Source organism: Agelaius phoeniceus, chromosome 2, assembly GCF_051311805.1.
Source record: "Agelaius phoeniceus isolate bAgePho1 chromosome 2, bAgePho1.hap1, whole genome shotgun sequence".
Taxonomy (NCBI): Eukaryota; Metazoa; Chordata; class Aves; order Passeriformes; family Icteridae; genus Agelaius; species Agelaius phoeniceus.
Window position 1 is genome coordinate 87093859 of NC_135266.1, and position 14578 is coordinate 87108436.

Sequence of the window (14578 nt, forward strand, 5' to 3'; positions counted from 1 at the left end):
CTTTGCCCTCCTGCTCCCCCCAGTGCCTCACAACCTGCTCATAGTGAGCATGGCAGAATGTTTGGGGGTGACAGGGGCTCAGCAGATGCCAATTGCTCTTCAGCTCATTATCCTTGCGACATGAATAATTGCCAAATCCTCTCGGTGCCTTGGGGACCACACTAGGGAGAGGAGCAGCAGAGGGTTCTGGTCTGGGGGGGAGAGGGCAGGTGGCAGAGTGGGCACCTGGCAGGGCTTTGAGGGGACAGTGGGACAGCTGCCAACACTGAGGGTTGCACAAGGGAGGAAGTAAACTGTGGCCTTTCCCAAAATAGAACCAATTCCTCCAATTGCCTCATATTGCAAGATAAGAAGGGACAGGAGTCCTGGCCATTGACCTGCCATGGCCTCTGCTCCAGGATGGGGTGGTGGCTGTGAAGGTGGCACCATCTGTGCTCCAGTGTGGGCCATGAAAGTTCAGTGCCATGGATGCAGTTCCCCTGGTGGCATTTGGTCCCATCTCTGTCCCCATACATGTCCCCATGGCCCATGCAGGCTTCCATGCAGCAGAGCACTGCCAGGGTGATGTCCCACACCAGTGTCTGCTGCCCTGTTCAGGCTGGCATTCATGGGCAGAGCCTGCTCAGTGTCCCTGGAGTGTTCACATCCTGAGTGCACGGCAGTGAGGAGTGGGGCAGGTGACATTCCCAGCAGCACCAGTGCCTGCAGCCTGGACACACCAGGGCACAGGAGGTGGTCCCGCTCCCACAGGACCCCAGAACTGAACATGGTGGGGGTAGAGATAGGATAGGAAAGGACAGGAGAGAACCTGGGCACCCCTCCTCATTGTCAGCATTGGCTCCTGGCCCAGACGCCCTGAGGCCTGTCCTGTGCCTGAGCTGGCTTGGGGGTCCCAGTGCATCAACCCCACTCCATGGCTGGTCAATGGCCAGGACTCCTGTCCCCTCTTATCTTGCAGTATGTGGCAATTGGAGGAATTGGTTCTGTTTTGGGAAAGGCCACGTGCTCCTTCCCCAATTTTGCAACCCTCAGTGTTGGCAGCTCTCCCACCGTCCCCTCCTGCTGTCCCCTCCTAGCCCAGCCAGGTGCTCATTCTGCCACCTGGCCTCTCCCCCTCAGACCTGAACCCACTGCTCCTCTTCTCCCTTTCTGGGTGCTCCTGGCATCCTGAGCTGCCCTGTGCTGCACTGAGGTTTGCACACACTGGCAGCCCCACGCTCCCAGGACTTCTGGGCCACCCTGGAGCTTCCTGAAGGTTCAGAGACATCATAGTGTCCCCCCAGAGTAGCCTCAGGGTAGGACACATCTGTCCCGGGGCTGGAGCTTCACTGTGGATATCAGGATTTTAGCCCTGCTGGCAGCTCAGCCCCACTCAGCTGCTCTGCCACTCCCCCCAGGCGGGAAGGGGGAGACAATCAGGGAGGGTAAAAGAGAGAAAAGTCGTGGGTAGAAATGGAGACAGCTCCACAGGAAAAGCAAAAGCTGCACAAGTAAGCAAAGCAAAAGAAGGAACTCATTGGTTCACCCCTTCCCATTGGCACTCAGGTGTTCAGTCCCCTGCAGGAGAGCAGGGCTCCACTGCATGTCATGGTGACCTGGCAGGACGACTGCTGTCCCTCTGACTGTGCCCCTCTTCCTTCTGCTCCCAGCTCCAGACGCTGAGCAGGGTGCCACTCTCCCTTCCCTTGGTGCCACAGAGGGATAAGACAGGAGGATGTGCCCGGGATGGTACAGAGACATTTGGGGACACATGTGGTGGCACGACCTGCACTCTGAGCTGAGGCTGGGACTGGGGCAGGACCTGACAGGAGGGCCACAGGTGAGGGCTAAGCTTGCCCAATCTGGGGGTCTGTGGCAGCAGAGACCTGAGGACATCAGTGCAGCTCCTGGGGCCCCTGCTGGTCCTGAGCAGCCTCCCCAGGGCCCCAAGCCAGGGCTGGGCACCCCAGTTCAGCTCAGCCCAAACCCAGCCATGCTACACACCCGTGGTGGCTGTGCTGTGCTCCAAGAGCAGTCCTTGATTTCCTGCTCCTTACATCCCTGCTGGCAGTGGCAGCTCCCAAGCTGTACCCAGCGTTTCCCATTGGTCTCTGTGAGATTTTCTGTCCCACGTTTGCCTAATAGTGTCCTCAAAGGCACGGAGAGGATTTGGCAATTATTCATGTCCCAAGGATAAAGAGTTAGGGAGCCATCAGAGTCTGCTGAGCCCCTGTCACCCCCAAACATTCTGCCATGCTCACTATGAGCAGGTTGTGAGGCACTGAGGGGAGCAGGAGGGCAAAGCATCCCCTGTGTCCCTGTGTCCCTGTGTCCCCAGAGCCCTGTGATGTGCCTGCACTTCCAGGAAGCTCTGCAGGTGCGCTGATGTGGCCAAGGCTCTGTCTGGCACCTGCATGGGGCCAGCAGCACCCACACTCCTTGGTGCAGCAATGGGCCCCATGGCAGGGCACAAAGAGATGCCAGGACACAAGGAAAGGGACAAGAGGGGTGGCCAGGACAGGTGGGCAAAGGGTGGGTAAAGGGTGCGTGGCAGTGCTGGGATACAGGGGCACAGAGGGAGAGCTGCCAGCACCAAGGGTTGCAAAAGGAACCAGGTACCCCACAGCAGCCTTTCCAGAAACAGAACCACTTTTCATGTTTGCCACACTCCACAGGGACATGGAGGGACAGGCAATGCTGTCTGGTGCCCTGGCTGTGGCTTTTGCTCTCCCAGAATTTCAACAGTGGCAGGCAAGCCATGTCCACAATCCCCTGGGGGCAGCAATGGCTCTGTGCTGCTGCCACAGGAGTTACACATCATGGAGTCAGGTCCCTGTGCCTGTCCACATCCCTGCTGAGCCCAGGGGGAGCTTGGGGGCATTGGATGTTTCTGGGCACCCAAATCTCTGGTCACCAGCAGGCTCCATTGTCCCCAGACACCCAGTGGGACAAGGTTCCAGTGTATTTCCACTGGGTTCCAGATTTCCCTATGTGTGCTAAAGGGTTGCTCAATGTCCCTGCAGTCTTCACGTCCTGAGCGTGTGGCAGCAGGAATGAGGGGAGGTGACGGTCCCCTGCAGCCTTCCCAAACTGGGCACAGGAGCTGGAGCCACAGCCAGAGGGCCCCAGGACTGAACATGTTGGGGCACTGAGATAATACAGGACAGGATCGAAGAGACCCTGGGCACCTCTCCTCCTTGCTGCCCCCCTGTATCTCCTGGCATGGGGAGGCAGCAGGACCCCCGGCCAGCTCGGGTGAAGGCCACGGGGAGGCTGGGCCAGGAAAGATTGCGCAGAGCCAGGGACACAGCAGGGCCGAGCCCCGAGCCCCGGCTGGGCTGGAGCCAAGCCCGACCCCAAGGGCATGCAGCCCAAGCAGGGCTGGCAGGGGAGGACAGCAGGGGAGGGACGTGCCCCAGCACTGCATAAAAAGCCCTCGCAGGGCCAGGGAGCAGTGAGCCTGTGAGAAGAGCCCAGAGCAGCAGTGCCAGAGCTGTAGGAGAAGGGCCATGGAGCAGTACTTCTCAGCCACGCAGAAGATGGAGCAGGAGGTGATGTTCCCCAGCCTGCTGCGAGGGGTCTTCCCGCAGGAGGAGGGGGCAGCCCCGGCTGCCGAGAGCCGCACGGACCTCTACGAGCGCTACCAGCTCCTCAAGGCCATCAAGCCCATGGTGGAGAAAGGCCTGGCCTCTGTGGGTGACCAGAGCGCCAGCGGTGCCGACACCGACGACGACACATCCTTGGACAGCAACGGGCCCGAGGATGCCCAGCTGGAGAGGCGCCTGTCCCAGCACCTGACTGGCCTGCAGCAGGTCCTCACCCACCTCACCAGGGACACCAACGCCCTGACCCGCAGGTACAGCCAGATCCTGGAGCAGATCAACCTCAGCGAGGGGCAGCCCAGCTGGTGACCCTGGCCAGGCCACCAGGTAAGACCTGGGGACATGCAGAGTCCAGGGGCAGCAAGGCAGTGTGTGGCCTCCCTGTTGGGAGAGGGGCCCAGCAGTGCAGGGGTGGGGACGTGCTGGGAAGGGCCTTGGAATGGGGGCTGTCCCCTCAGCTGGGGGTGGATATCCCTCTCCATGCTGGAGAAGGGAGCCCTGCCCATTGCTCGGTGCAGACACTGCAGGGCTTCAGGGCCTGTGGACTCAGGCTTGGTGGTCCTTGTGTGCCCTGGGATGATCCTTGGAGTTAAGGAATGCTGCTGTTGCAGGACAGGTGCTGGTGTCAGGAAGCACAAGACGTCCCCGTGGCTGACCACTGCAGGCTCTCCCCAGTCCCGCTGGCATTCCCCGCTCCGTGGCAGCTGATGGGATCTCCCGGCACCGGCACCGGAGATGGCTGTGACCACTGCAGAACCAGATGGTGCCTTATCCTCAGGAAGAAGCATCCGGATGTGCTGGCAAGGCCGTTGGAAGAGCTTCAGGCTCGTGGCCTCCTCTTTATTTTCAAAGAGTGGCAGCAAGTTGGGAATGTTGTGATGTGGCCCCGACCTCCCACAGCCCCTGGAGATTGCCAAGCCCTTTTCCAGCTGGTACCTGGACTCCAAGGGCGTTCCCCCTGTTTTTGCTAATAAAAGAATCCCTGGGAAGCCAGTGTTGTCAGTGTGCTGCTTTCACTCATGGAGTGCCCCAGGGACACTGGCAGGGGGACACTGGCCCTGCAGGGTGGGATCTTTCCAGGGCCATGCTGGGGAATGTGAACGGGACAAAGAATCGCAAAGTTGTGGGATTGTTTGGGTTGGAAGGGATCTTCAGACACCACCTAGTGCAATGCCCTGCTGTGTGCTGGGACATCTTGCTCTAGACCAGGTGGCTCAGAACTGTGTTGAAGCTCAGGGCCTGTGCAAACTCTCTGGGCAACCTCTTCTTTGTGTCACCAGCCTCAGGCTGAAATATTTCTTCCTTTTGTTGACAGCAACATAGACAAAAAATTGGTTAGAAACTGTTATAAAATAGGTGATAACTCTTAAGCACTTACGTTAAAAGTTTGGTTATTAAATCGTAAAAGGCAATAAAATGGTAGTCATAAGTAATACAGTACTCAATGTACCATATTACACCTAAGTAACCTGCATCACCACCCAAGCAAACGGAACCAGCCAGGACAGAACTGTAATGGGCCAATCAAGCGCCTTAAACCTTCATGCAAATGAAGGATCCCAACAGAAACCCATCCAGAGGATTAAAATAAATTTTAAGAAAAGGGTTATCCGAGCCAATGAATCTGTGCTGCTCCATCTGGAACATCGGGAGCATCACTGCTCAAGAAAGGAAGTAGATCCAGCGTCGGCACTGAGACATTCTCTACTGTAACGCTCCTGCTCAACCCGCAGGCCCCCTAAGCTTTAGACCTTATTAGAATAAATGCTGAAATCACTTTAGCACCAGAAGTGTGTTCCCATTTTTAACGGCACCAGAAAAGCTGATGCCGGTGCACAGCAAAGTGTGAATCTTTCCAACACTCTGCCCAGTCATGCAGCAGTGAGGGGCAGCAGAGCTGTAGGTCTCACCACCTGTGGAAAGAAGCCTCCCAGAATTCCATAGCTCCATGTCCAGGCATCCCAGTTTTGAGATACAATGGAGATTCTCATTAACTTGCTGACTGGCAGCTGCTTTCCTAGAAAAGCAGGACGCCTGGGTGCTGGTGCAGTGAGCTCCTTGGATCTCTGTGGCCTCAAAACTGGTGTTTGGGAAACCTGCCCACAACTCACCGTCCTCCTGGGGAGCCAGGCCATGGCTCAGGAGAGGGGAAATGTCACCTCATGTATCTCCAAATGACTGTGTATCATCCCCAGTGCCTCCTGCTGACACATCTGCCATGACTCTGGTTGCCCCAAACCCCTCAGAACTGTCCTTGTTCCACCTTGATCCTGGCCAGGACCCTTTCAGAGAGGGCACTTCTGGGTCTGGCCTCAGCTGCCTCCTCCAGAGCCCCCATTCCCCTCAGCAGTTCACACCCCCACAGCTGGCTGCAGACCCTGTCCCTGCTGCCCACGCTGGGGCAGGACAAGCCAAAGCCAGACTGGTCTCAGCAGCTGAGAGAAATGGCCTGATCAGGAGAGAGGAGATGGGAATCTCCAGTGTATCCCAAGGCTGGGGTGCCTGGACATGGGGCTGGCATGGTGGGGAGGCTGCTGCCTAGAGGTGCTGAGACCTACAGCTCTGCTGCCCCTCACTGTTGCATGGCTGGACTGAGTGCTGGGCACACCCACATTTTTGTGCACTGAAATCAAGCATCAGCTTTTGTGGTGTTGCTGTCAACAAAAGGAAGAAACATTTCAGCCTGAGGCTGGTGACACAAAGGAACAGGTTATCCACTGAGTTTGCATAGGCCCTGAGCTTCAACATAGTCCTGAGCTACCTGGTCTAGAGCAGGATGTCCCAGCACACAGCAGGGCATTGCACTAGGTGGTGTCTGAAGATCCCTTCCAACCCAAACAATCCCACAACTTTGGGATTCTTTGTCCCATTCACATTTCCCAGCATGGCCCTGGAAAGATCCCACCCTGCAGGGCCAGTGTCCCTGGGGCACTCCATGAGTGAAAGCAGCACACTGACAACACTGGCTTCCCAGGGATTCTTTTATTAGCAAAAACAGGGGGAACGCCCTTGGAGTCCAGGTACCAGCTGGAAAAGGGTTTGGCGATCTCCAGGGGCTGTGGGAGGTTGGGGCCACATCACAACATTCCCAACCTGCTGCCACTCTTTGAAAATAAAGAGGAGGCCACGAGCCTGCAGCTCTTCCAACGGCCGTGCCAGCACATCCAGATGCTTCTTCCTGAGGATAAGGCACCATCTGGTTCTGCAGTGGTCACAGCCATCTCCGGTGCCGGTGCCGGGAGATCCCATCAGCTGCCACGGAGCGGGGAATGCCAGCGGGACTGGGGAGAGCCTGCAGTGGTCAGCCACGGGGACGTCTTGTGCTTCCTGACACCAGCACCTGTCCTGCAACAGCAGCATTCCTTAACTCCAAGGATCATCCCAGGGCACACAAGGACCACCAAGCCTGAGTCCACAGGCCCTGAAGCCCTGCAGTGTCTGCACCGAGCAATGGGCAGGGCTCCCTCCTCCAGCATGGAGAGGGATATCCACCCCCAGCTGAGGGGACAGCCCCCATTCCAAGGCCCTTCCCAGCACGTCCCCACCCCTGCACTGCTGGGCCCCTCTCCCAACAGGGAGGCCACACACTGCCTTGCTGCCCCTGGACCCTGCATGTCCCCAGGTCTTACCTGGTGGCCTGGCCAGGGTCACCAGCTGGGCTGCCCCTCGCTGAGGTTGATCTGCTCCAGGATCTGGCTGTACCTGCGGGTCAGGGCGTTGGTGTCCCTGGTGAGGTGGGTGAGGACCTGCTGCAGGCCAGTCAGGTGCTGGGACAGGCGCCTCTCCAGCTGGGCATCCTCGGGCCCGTTGCTGTCCAAGGATGTGTCGTCGTCGGTGTCGGCACCGCTGGCGCTCTGGTCACCCACAGAGGCCAGGCCTTTCTCCACCATGGGCTTGATGGCCTTGAGGAGCTGGTAGCGCTCGTAGAGGTCCGTGCGGCTCTCGGCAGCCGGGGCTGCCCCCTCCTCCTGCGGGAAGACCCCTCGCAGCAGGCTGGGGAACATCACCTCCTGCTCCATCTTCTGCGTGGCTGAGAAGTACTGCTCCATGGCCCTTCTCCTACAGCTCTGGCACTGCTGCTCTGGGCTCTTCTCACAGGCTCACTGCTCCCTGGCCCTGCGGGGGCTTTTTATGCAGTGCTGGGGCACGTCCCTCCCCTGCTGTCCTCCCCTGCCAGCCCTGCTTGGGCTGCATGCCCTTGGGGTCGGGCTTGGCTCCAGCCCAGCCGGGGCTCGGGGCTCGGCCCTGCTGTGTCCCTGGCTCTGCGCAATCTTTCCTGGCCCAGCCTCCCCGTGGCCTTCACCCGAGCTGGCCGGGGGTCCTGCTGCCTCCCCATGCCAGGAGATACAGGGGGGCAGCAAGGAGGAGAGGTGCCCAGGGTCTCTCCCATCCTGTCCTGTATTATCTCAGAGCCCCAACATGTTCAGTCCTGGGGCCCTCTGGCTGTGGCTCCAGCTCCTGTGCCCAGTCTGGGACCGTCACCTCCCCTCGTTCCTGCTGCCACACACTCAGGACGTGAACACTGCAGGGACATTGAGCAACCCTTTAGCACACATAGGGAAATCTGGAACCCAGTGGAAATACACTGGAACCTTGTCCCACTGGGTGTCTGGGGACAATGGAGCCTGCTGGTGACCAGAGATTTGGGTGCCCAGAAACATCCAATGCCCCCAAGCTCCCCCTGGGCTCAGCAGGGATGTGGACAGGCACAGGGACCTGACTCCATGATGTGTAACTCCTGTGGCAGCAGCACAGAGCCATTGCTGCCCCCAGGGGATTGTGGACATGGCTTGCCTGCCACTGTTGAAATTCTGGGAGAGCAAAAGCCACAGCCAGGGCACCAGACAGCATTGCCTGTCCCTCCATGTCCCTGTGGAGTGTGGCAAACATGAAAAGTGGTTCTGTTTCTGGAAAGGCTGCTGTGGGGTACCTGGTTCCTTTTGCAACCCTTGGTGCTGGCAGCTCTCCCTCTGTGCCCCTGTATCCCAGCACTGCCACGCACCCTTTACCCACCCTTTGCCCACCTGTCCTGGCCACCCCTCTTGTCCCTTTCCTTGTGTCCTGGCATCTCTTTGTGCCCTGCCATGGGGCCCATTGCTGCACCAAGGAGTGTGGGTGCTGCTGGCCCCATGCAGGTGCCAGACAGAGCCTTGGCCACATCAGGGCACCTGCAGAGCTTCCTGGAGGTGCAGGCACATCACAGGGCTCTGGGGACACAGGGACACAGGGGATGCTTTGCCCTCCTGCTCCCCCCAGTGCCTCACAACCTGCTCATAGTGAGCATGGCAGAATGTTTGGGGGTGACAGGGGCTCAGCAGATGCCAATTGCTCTTCAGCTCATTATCCTTGCGACATGAATAATTGCCAAATCCTCTCGGTGCCTTGGGGACCACACTAGGGAGAGGAGCAGCAGAGGGTTCTGGTCTGGGGGGGAGAGGGCAGGTGGCAGAGTGGGCACCTGGCAGGGCTTTGAGGGGACAGTGGGACAGCTGCCAACACTGAGGGTTGCACAAGGGAGGAAGTAAACTGTGGCCTTTCCCAAAATAGAACCAATTCCTCCAATTGCCTCATATTGCAAGATAAGAAGGGACAGGAGTCCTGGCCATTGACCTGCCATGGCCTCTGCTCCAGGATGGGGTGGTGGCTGTGAAGGTGGCACCATCTGTGCTCCAGTGTGGGCCATGAAAGTTCAGTGCCATGGATGCAGTTCCCCTGGTGGCATTTGGTCCCATCTCTGTCCCCATACATGTCCCCATGGCCCATGCAGGCTTCCATGCAGCAGAGCACTGCCAGGGTGATGTCCCACACCAGTGTCTGCTGCCCTGTTCAGGCTGGCATTCATGGGCAGAGCCTGCTCAGTGTCCCTGGAGTGTTCACATCCTGAGTGCACGGCAGTGAGGAGTGGGGCAGGTGACATTCCCAGCAGCACCAGTGCCTGCAGCCTGGACACACCAGGGCACAGGAGGTGGTCCCGCTCCCACAGGACCCCAGAACTGAACATGGTGGGGGTAGAGATAGGATAGGAAAGGACAGGAGAGAACCTGGGCACCCCTCCTCATTGTCAGCATTGGCTCCTGGCCCAGACGCCCTGAGGCCTGTCCTGTGCCTGAGCTGGCTTGGGGGTCCCAGTGCATCAACCCCACTCCATGGCTGGTCAATGGCCAGGACTCCTGTCCCCTCTTATCTTGCAGTATGTGGCAATTGGAGGAATTGGTTCTGTTTTGGGAAAGGCCACGTGCTCCTTCCCCAATTTTGCAACCCTCAGTGTTGGCAGCTCTCCCACCGTCCCCTCCTGCTGTCCCCTCCTAGCCCAGCCAGGTGCTCATTCTGCCACCTGGCCTCTCCCCCTCAGACCTGAACCCACTGCTCCTCTTCTCCCTTTCTGGGTGCTCCTGGCATCCTGAGCTGCCCTGTGCTGCACTGAGGTTTGCACACACTGGCAGCCCCACGCTCCCAGGACTTCTGGGCCACCCTGGAGCTTCCTGAAGGTTCAGAGACATCATAGTGTCCCCCCAGAGTAGCCTCAGGGTAGGACACATCTGTCCCGGGGCTGGAGCTTCACTGTGGATATCAGGATTTTAGCCCTGCTGGCAGCTCAGCCCCACTCAGCTGCTCTGCCACTCCCCCCAGGCGGGAAGGGGGAGACAATCAGGGAGGGTAAAAGAGAGAAAAGTCGTGGGTAGAAATGGAGACAGCTCCACAGGAAAAGCAAAAGCTGCACAAGTAAGCAAAGCAAAAGAAGGAACTCATTGGTTCACCCCTTCCCATTGGCACTCAGGTGTTCAGTCCCCTGCAGGAGAGCAGGGCTCCACTGCATGTCATGGTGACCTGGCAGGACGACTGCTGTCCCTCTGACTGTGCCCCTCTTCCTTCTGCTCCCAGCTCCAGACGCTGAGCAGGGTGCCACTCTCCCTTCCCTTGGTGCCACAGAGGGATAAGACAGGAGGATGTGCCCGGGATGGTACAGAGACATTTGGGGACACATGTGGTGGCACGACCTGCACTCTGAGCTGAGGCTGGGACTGGGGCAGGACCTGACAGGAGGGCCACAGGTGAGGGCTAAGCTTGCCCAATCTGGGGGTCTGTGGCAGCAGAGACCTGAGGACATCAGTGCAGCTCCTGGGGCCCCTGCTGGTCCTGAGCAGCCTCCCCAGGGCCCCAAGCCAGGGCTGGGCACCCCAGTTCAGCTCAGCCCAAACCCAGCCATGCTACACACCCGTGGTGGCTGTGCTGTGCTCCAAGAGCAGTCCTTGATTTCCTGCTCCTTACATCCCTGCTGGCAGTGGCAGCTCCCAAGCTGTACCCAGCGTTTCCCATTGGTCTCTGTGAGATTTTCTGTCCCACGTTTGCCTAATAGTGTCCTCAAAGGCACGGAGAGGATTTGGCAATTATTCATGTCCCAAGGATAAAGAGTTAGGGAGCCATCAGAGTCTGCTGAGCCCCTGTCACCCCCAAACATTCTGCCATGCTCACTATGAGCAGGTTGTGAGGCACTGAGGGGAGCAGGAGGGCAAAGCATCCCCTGTGTCCCTGTGTCCCTGTGTCCCCAGAGCCCTGTGATGTGCCTGCACTTCCAGGAAGCTCTGCAGGTGCGCTGATGTGGCCAAGGCTCTGTCTGGCACCTGCATGGGGCCAGCAGCACCCACACTCCTTGGTGCAGCAATGGGCCCCATGGCAGGGCACAAAGAGATGCCAGGACACAAGGAAAGGGACAAGAGGGGTGGCCAGGACAGGTGGGCAAAGGGTGGGTAAAGGGTGCGTGGCAGTGCTGGGATACAGGGGCACAGAGGGAGAGCTGCCAGCACCAAGGGTTGCAAAAGGAACCAGGTACCCCACAGCAGCCTTTCCAGAAACAGAACCACTTTTCATGTTTGCCACACTCCACAGGGACATGGAGGGACAGGCAATGCTGTCTGGTGCCCTGGCTGTGGCTTTTGCTCTCCCAGAATTTCAACAGTGGCAGGCAAGCCATGTCCACAATCCCCTGGGGGCAGCAATGGCTCTGTGCTGCTGCCACAGGAGTTACACATCATGGAGTCAGGTCCCTGTGCCTGTCCACATCCCTGCTGAGCCCAGGGGGAGCTTGGGGGCATTGGATGTTTCTGGGCACCCAAATCTCTGGTCACCAGCAGGCTCCATTGTCCCCAGACACCCAGTGGGACAAGGTTCCAGTGTATTTCCACTGGGTTCCAGATTTCCCTATGTGTGCTAAAGGGTTGCTCAATGTCCCTGCAGTCTTCACGTCCTGAGCGTGTGGCAGCAGGAATGAGGGGAGGTGACGGTCCCCTGCAGCCTTCCCAAACTGGGCACAGGAGCTGGAGCCACAGCCAGAGGGCCCCAGGACTGAACATGTTGGGGCACTGAGATAATACAGGACAGGATCGAAGAGACCCTGGGCACCTCTCCTCCTTGCTGCCCCCCTGTATCTCCTGGCATGGGGAGGCAGCAGGACCCCCGGCCAGCTCGGGTGAAGGCCACGGGGAGGCTGGGCCAGGAAAGATTGCGCAGAGCCAGGGACACAGCAGGGCCGAGCCCCGAGCCCCGGCTGGGCTGGAGCCAAGCCCGACCCCAAGGGCATGCAGCCCAAGCAGGGCTGGCAGGGGAGGACAGCAGGGGAGGGACGTGCCCCAGCACTGCATAAAAAGCCCTCGCAGGGCCAGGGAGCAGTGAGCCTGTGAGAAGAGCCCAGAGCAGCAGTGCCAGAGCTGTAGGAGAAGGGCCATGGAGCAGTACTTCTCAGCCACGCAGAAGATGGAGCAGGAGGTGATGTTCCCCAGCCTGCTGCGAGGGGTCTTCCCGCAGGAGGAGGGGGCAGCCCCGGCTGCCGAGAGCCGCACGGACCTCTACGAGCGCTACCAGCTCCTCAAGGCCATCAAGCCCATGGTGGAGAAAGGCCTGGCCTCTGTGGGTGACCAGAGCGCCAGCGGTGCCGACACCGACGACGACACATCCTTGGACAGCAACGGGCCCGAGGATGCCCAGCTGGAGAGGCGCCTGTCCCAGCACCTGACTGGCCTGCAGCAGGTCCTCACCCACCTCACCAGGGACACCAACGCCCTGACCCGCAGGTACAGCCAGATCCTGGAGCAGATCAACCTCAGCGAGGGGCAGCCCAGCTGGTGACCCTGGCCAGGCCACCAGGTAAGACCTGGGGACATGCAGAGTCCAGGGGCAGCAAGGCAGTGTGTGGCCTCCCTGTTGGGAGAGGGGCCCAGCAGTGCAGGGGTGGGGACGTGCTGGGAAGGGCCTTGGAATGGGGGCTGTCCCCTCAGCTGGGGGTGGATATCCCTCTCCATGCTGGAGGAGGGAGCCCTGCCCATTGCTCGGTGCAGACACTGCAGGGCTTCAGGGCCTGTGGACTCAGGCTTGGTGGTCCTTGTGTGCCCTGGGATGATCCTTGGAGTTAAGGAATGCTGCTGTTGCAGGACAGGTGCTGGTGTCAGGAAGCACAAGACGTCCCCGTGGCTGACCACTGCAGGCTCTCCCCAGTCCCGCTGGCATTCCCCGCTCCGTGGCAGCTGATGGGATCTCCCGGCACCGGCACCGGAGATGGCTGTGACCACTGCAGAACCAGATGGTGCCTTATCCTCAGGAAGAAGCATCTGGATGTGCTGGCAAGGCCGTTGGAAGAGCTGCAGGCTCGTGGCCTCCTCTTTATTTTCAAAGAGTGGCAGCAAGTTGGGAATGTTGTGATGTGGCCCCGACCTCCCACAGCCCCTGGAGATTGCCAAGCCCTTTTCCAGCTGGTACCTGGACTCCAAGGGCGTTCCCCCTGTTTTTGCTAATAAAAGAATCCCTGGGAAGCCAGTGTTGTCAGTGTGCTGCTTTCACTCATGGAGTGCCCCAGGGACACTGGCAGGGGGACACTGGCCCTGCAGGGTGGGATCTTTCCAGGGCCATGCTGGGGAATGTGAACGGGACAAAGAATCCCAAAGTTGTGGGATTGTTTGGGTTGGAAGGGATCTTCAGACACCACCTAGTGCAATGCCCTGCTGTGTGCTGGGACATCCTGCTCTAGACCAGGTGGCTCAGGACTGTGTTGAAGCTCAGGGCCTGTGCAAACTCACTGGACAACCTGTTCCTTTGTGTCACCAGCCTCAGGCTGAAATATTTCTTCCTTTTGTTGATGGCAACACCACAAAAGCTGATGCTTGATTTCAGTGCACAAAACTGTGGGTCTGCCCAGCACTCAGTCCAGCCATGCAACAGTGAGGGGCAGCAGAGCTGTAGGTCTCAGCACCTCTAGGCAGCAGCCTCCCCACCATGCCAGCCCCATGTCCAGGCACCCCAGCCTTGGGATACACTGGAGATTCCCATCTCCTCTCTCCTGATCAGGCCATTTCTCTCAGCTGCTGAGACCAGTCTGGCTTTGGCTTGTCCTGCCCCAGCGTGGGCAGCAGGGACAGGGTCTGCAGCCAGCTGTGGGGGTGTGAACTGCTGAGGGGAATGGGGGCTCTGGAGGAGGCAGCTGAGGCCAGACCCAGAAGTGCCCTCTCTGAAAGGGTCCTGGCCATTACCAAGGTGGAACAAGGACAGTTCTGAGGGGTTTGGGGCAACCAGAGTCATGGCAGATGTGTCAGCAGGAGGCACTGGGGATGATTCACAGTCATTTGGAGATACATGAGGTGACATTTCCCCTCTCCTGAGCCATGGCCTGGCTCCCCAGGAGGACGGTGAGTTGTGGGCAGGTTTCCCAAACACCAGTTTTGAGGCCACAGAGATCCAAGGAGCTCACTGCACCAGCACCCAGGAGTCCTGCTTTTCTAGGAAAGCAGCTGCCAGTCAGCAAGTTCCCCAAATGAGGGCAAACAGAATTCCCTCCAGCTAGAGGGATGATTTCAGAGCTGGTCTGCTCTCTGTGTCTCTCTTTAGCCTGGGCAATGTTGCAGTCCTGTCTTATCCCGAGGAAACGGAGCATGAGGGGCATACTGGGAGAGACCTGGGCCATCCGCATTGCGATGGCACCTCTGGCTGGGACATGATGGAGCTCTGGCTGT

The 14578-nt window shown here is 59.0% G+C and overlaps 3 protein-coding genes across 6 annotated transcripts; 2 read left to right on the forward strand and 1 right to left on the reverse strand.

The window, feature by feature from the left end:
* The first annotated feature begins 3448 nt into the window (after positions 1-3448).
* Positions 3449-4570, forward strand: LOC129117207 (mid1-interacting protein 1-B-like). Of its 2 annotated transcripts, none has more exons than XM_054627751.2 (2): positions 3449-3908; positions 4193-4570. In XM_054627751.2, the coding sequence occupies exon 1, from the start codon at positions 3489-3491 to the stop codon at positions 3888-3890; it is 402 nt and encodes a 133-aa protein (XP_054483726.1). In that variant the 5' UTR covers positions 3449-3488; the 3' UTR covers positions 3891-3908; positions 4193-4570. The 2 variants fall into 2 exon arrangements, with proteins under 2 accessions (XP_054483726.1, XP_054483727.1); XM_054627752.2 differs by having other exon boundaries at positions 4198-4570.
* A 1978-nt stretch (positions 4571-6548) lies between these two features.
* On the reverse strand, positions 6549-7810 carry LOC143693476 (mid1-interacting protein 1-B-like). Of its 2 annotated transcripts, none has more exons than XM_077174705.1 (2): positions 7211-7810; positions 6549-6921 (listed from the first exon to the last, which is right to left on the reverse strand). In XM_077174705.1, the coding sequence occupies exon 1, from the start codon at positions 7628-7630 to the stop codon at positions 7229-7231; it is 402 nt and encodes a 133-aa protein (XP_077030820.1). In that variant the 5' UTR covers positions 7631-7810; the 3' UTR covers positions 6549-6921; positions 7211-7228. The 2 variants fall into 2 exon arrangements, with proteins under 2 accessions (XP_077030820.1, XP_077030818.1); XM_077174703.1 differs by having other exon boundaries at positions 6549-6926; positions 7211-7807.
* A 4452-nt stretch (positions 7811-12262) lies between these two features.
* Positions 12263-13384, forward strand: LOC129117257 (mid1-interacting protein 1-B-like). Of its 2 annotated transcripts, none has more exons than XM_054627817.2 (2): positions 12263-12722; positions 13007-13384. In XM_054627817.2, exon 1 carries the CDS (start codon positions 12303-12305, stop codon positions 12702-12704), a length of 402 nt encoding a protein of 133 aa, XP_054483792.1. In that variant the 5' UTR covers positions 12263-12302; the 3' UTR covers positions 12705-12722; positions 13007-13384. The 2 variants fall into 2 exon arrangements, with proteins under 2 accessions (XP_054483792.1, XP_054483793.1); XM_054627818.2 differs by having other exon boundaries at positions 13012-13384.
* The last annotated feature ends 1194 nt before the right edge of the window (positions 13385-14578 follow it).

Coding starts and splice junctions, on each gene's coding strand:
- LOC129117257 (XM_054627817.2), top strand. CDS start 12,303: ATGGAGCAGTACTTCTCAGCCACGCAGAAGATGGAGCAGGAGGTGATG.
- LOC129117207 (XM_054627751.2), top strand. CDS start 3,489: ATGGAGCAGTACTTCTCAGCCACGCAGAAGATGGAGCAGGAGGTGATG.
- LOC143693476 (XM_077174705.1), bottom strand. CDS start 7,630: ATGGAGCAGTACTTCTCAGCCACGCAGAAGATGGAGCAGGAGGTGATG.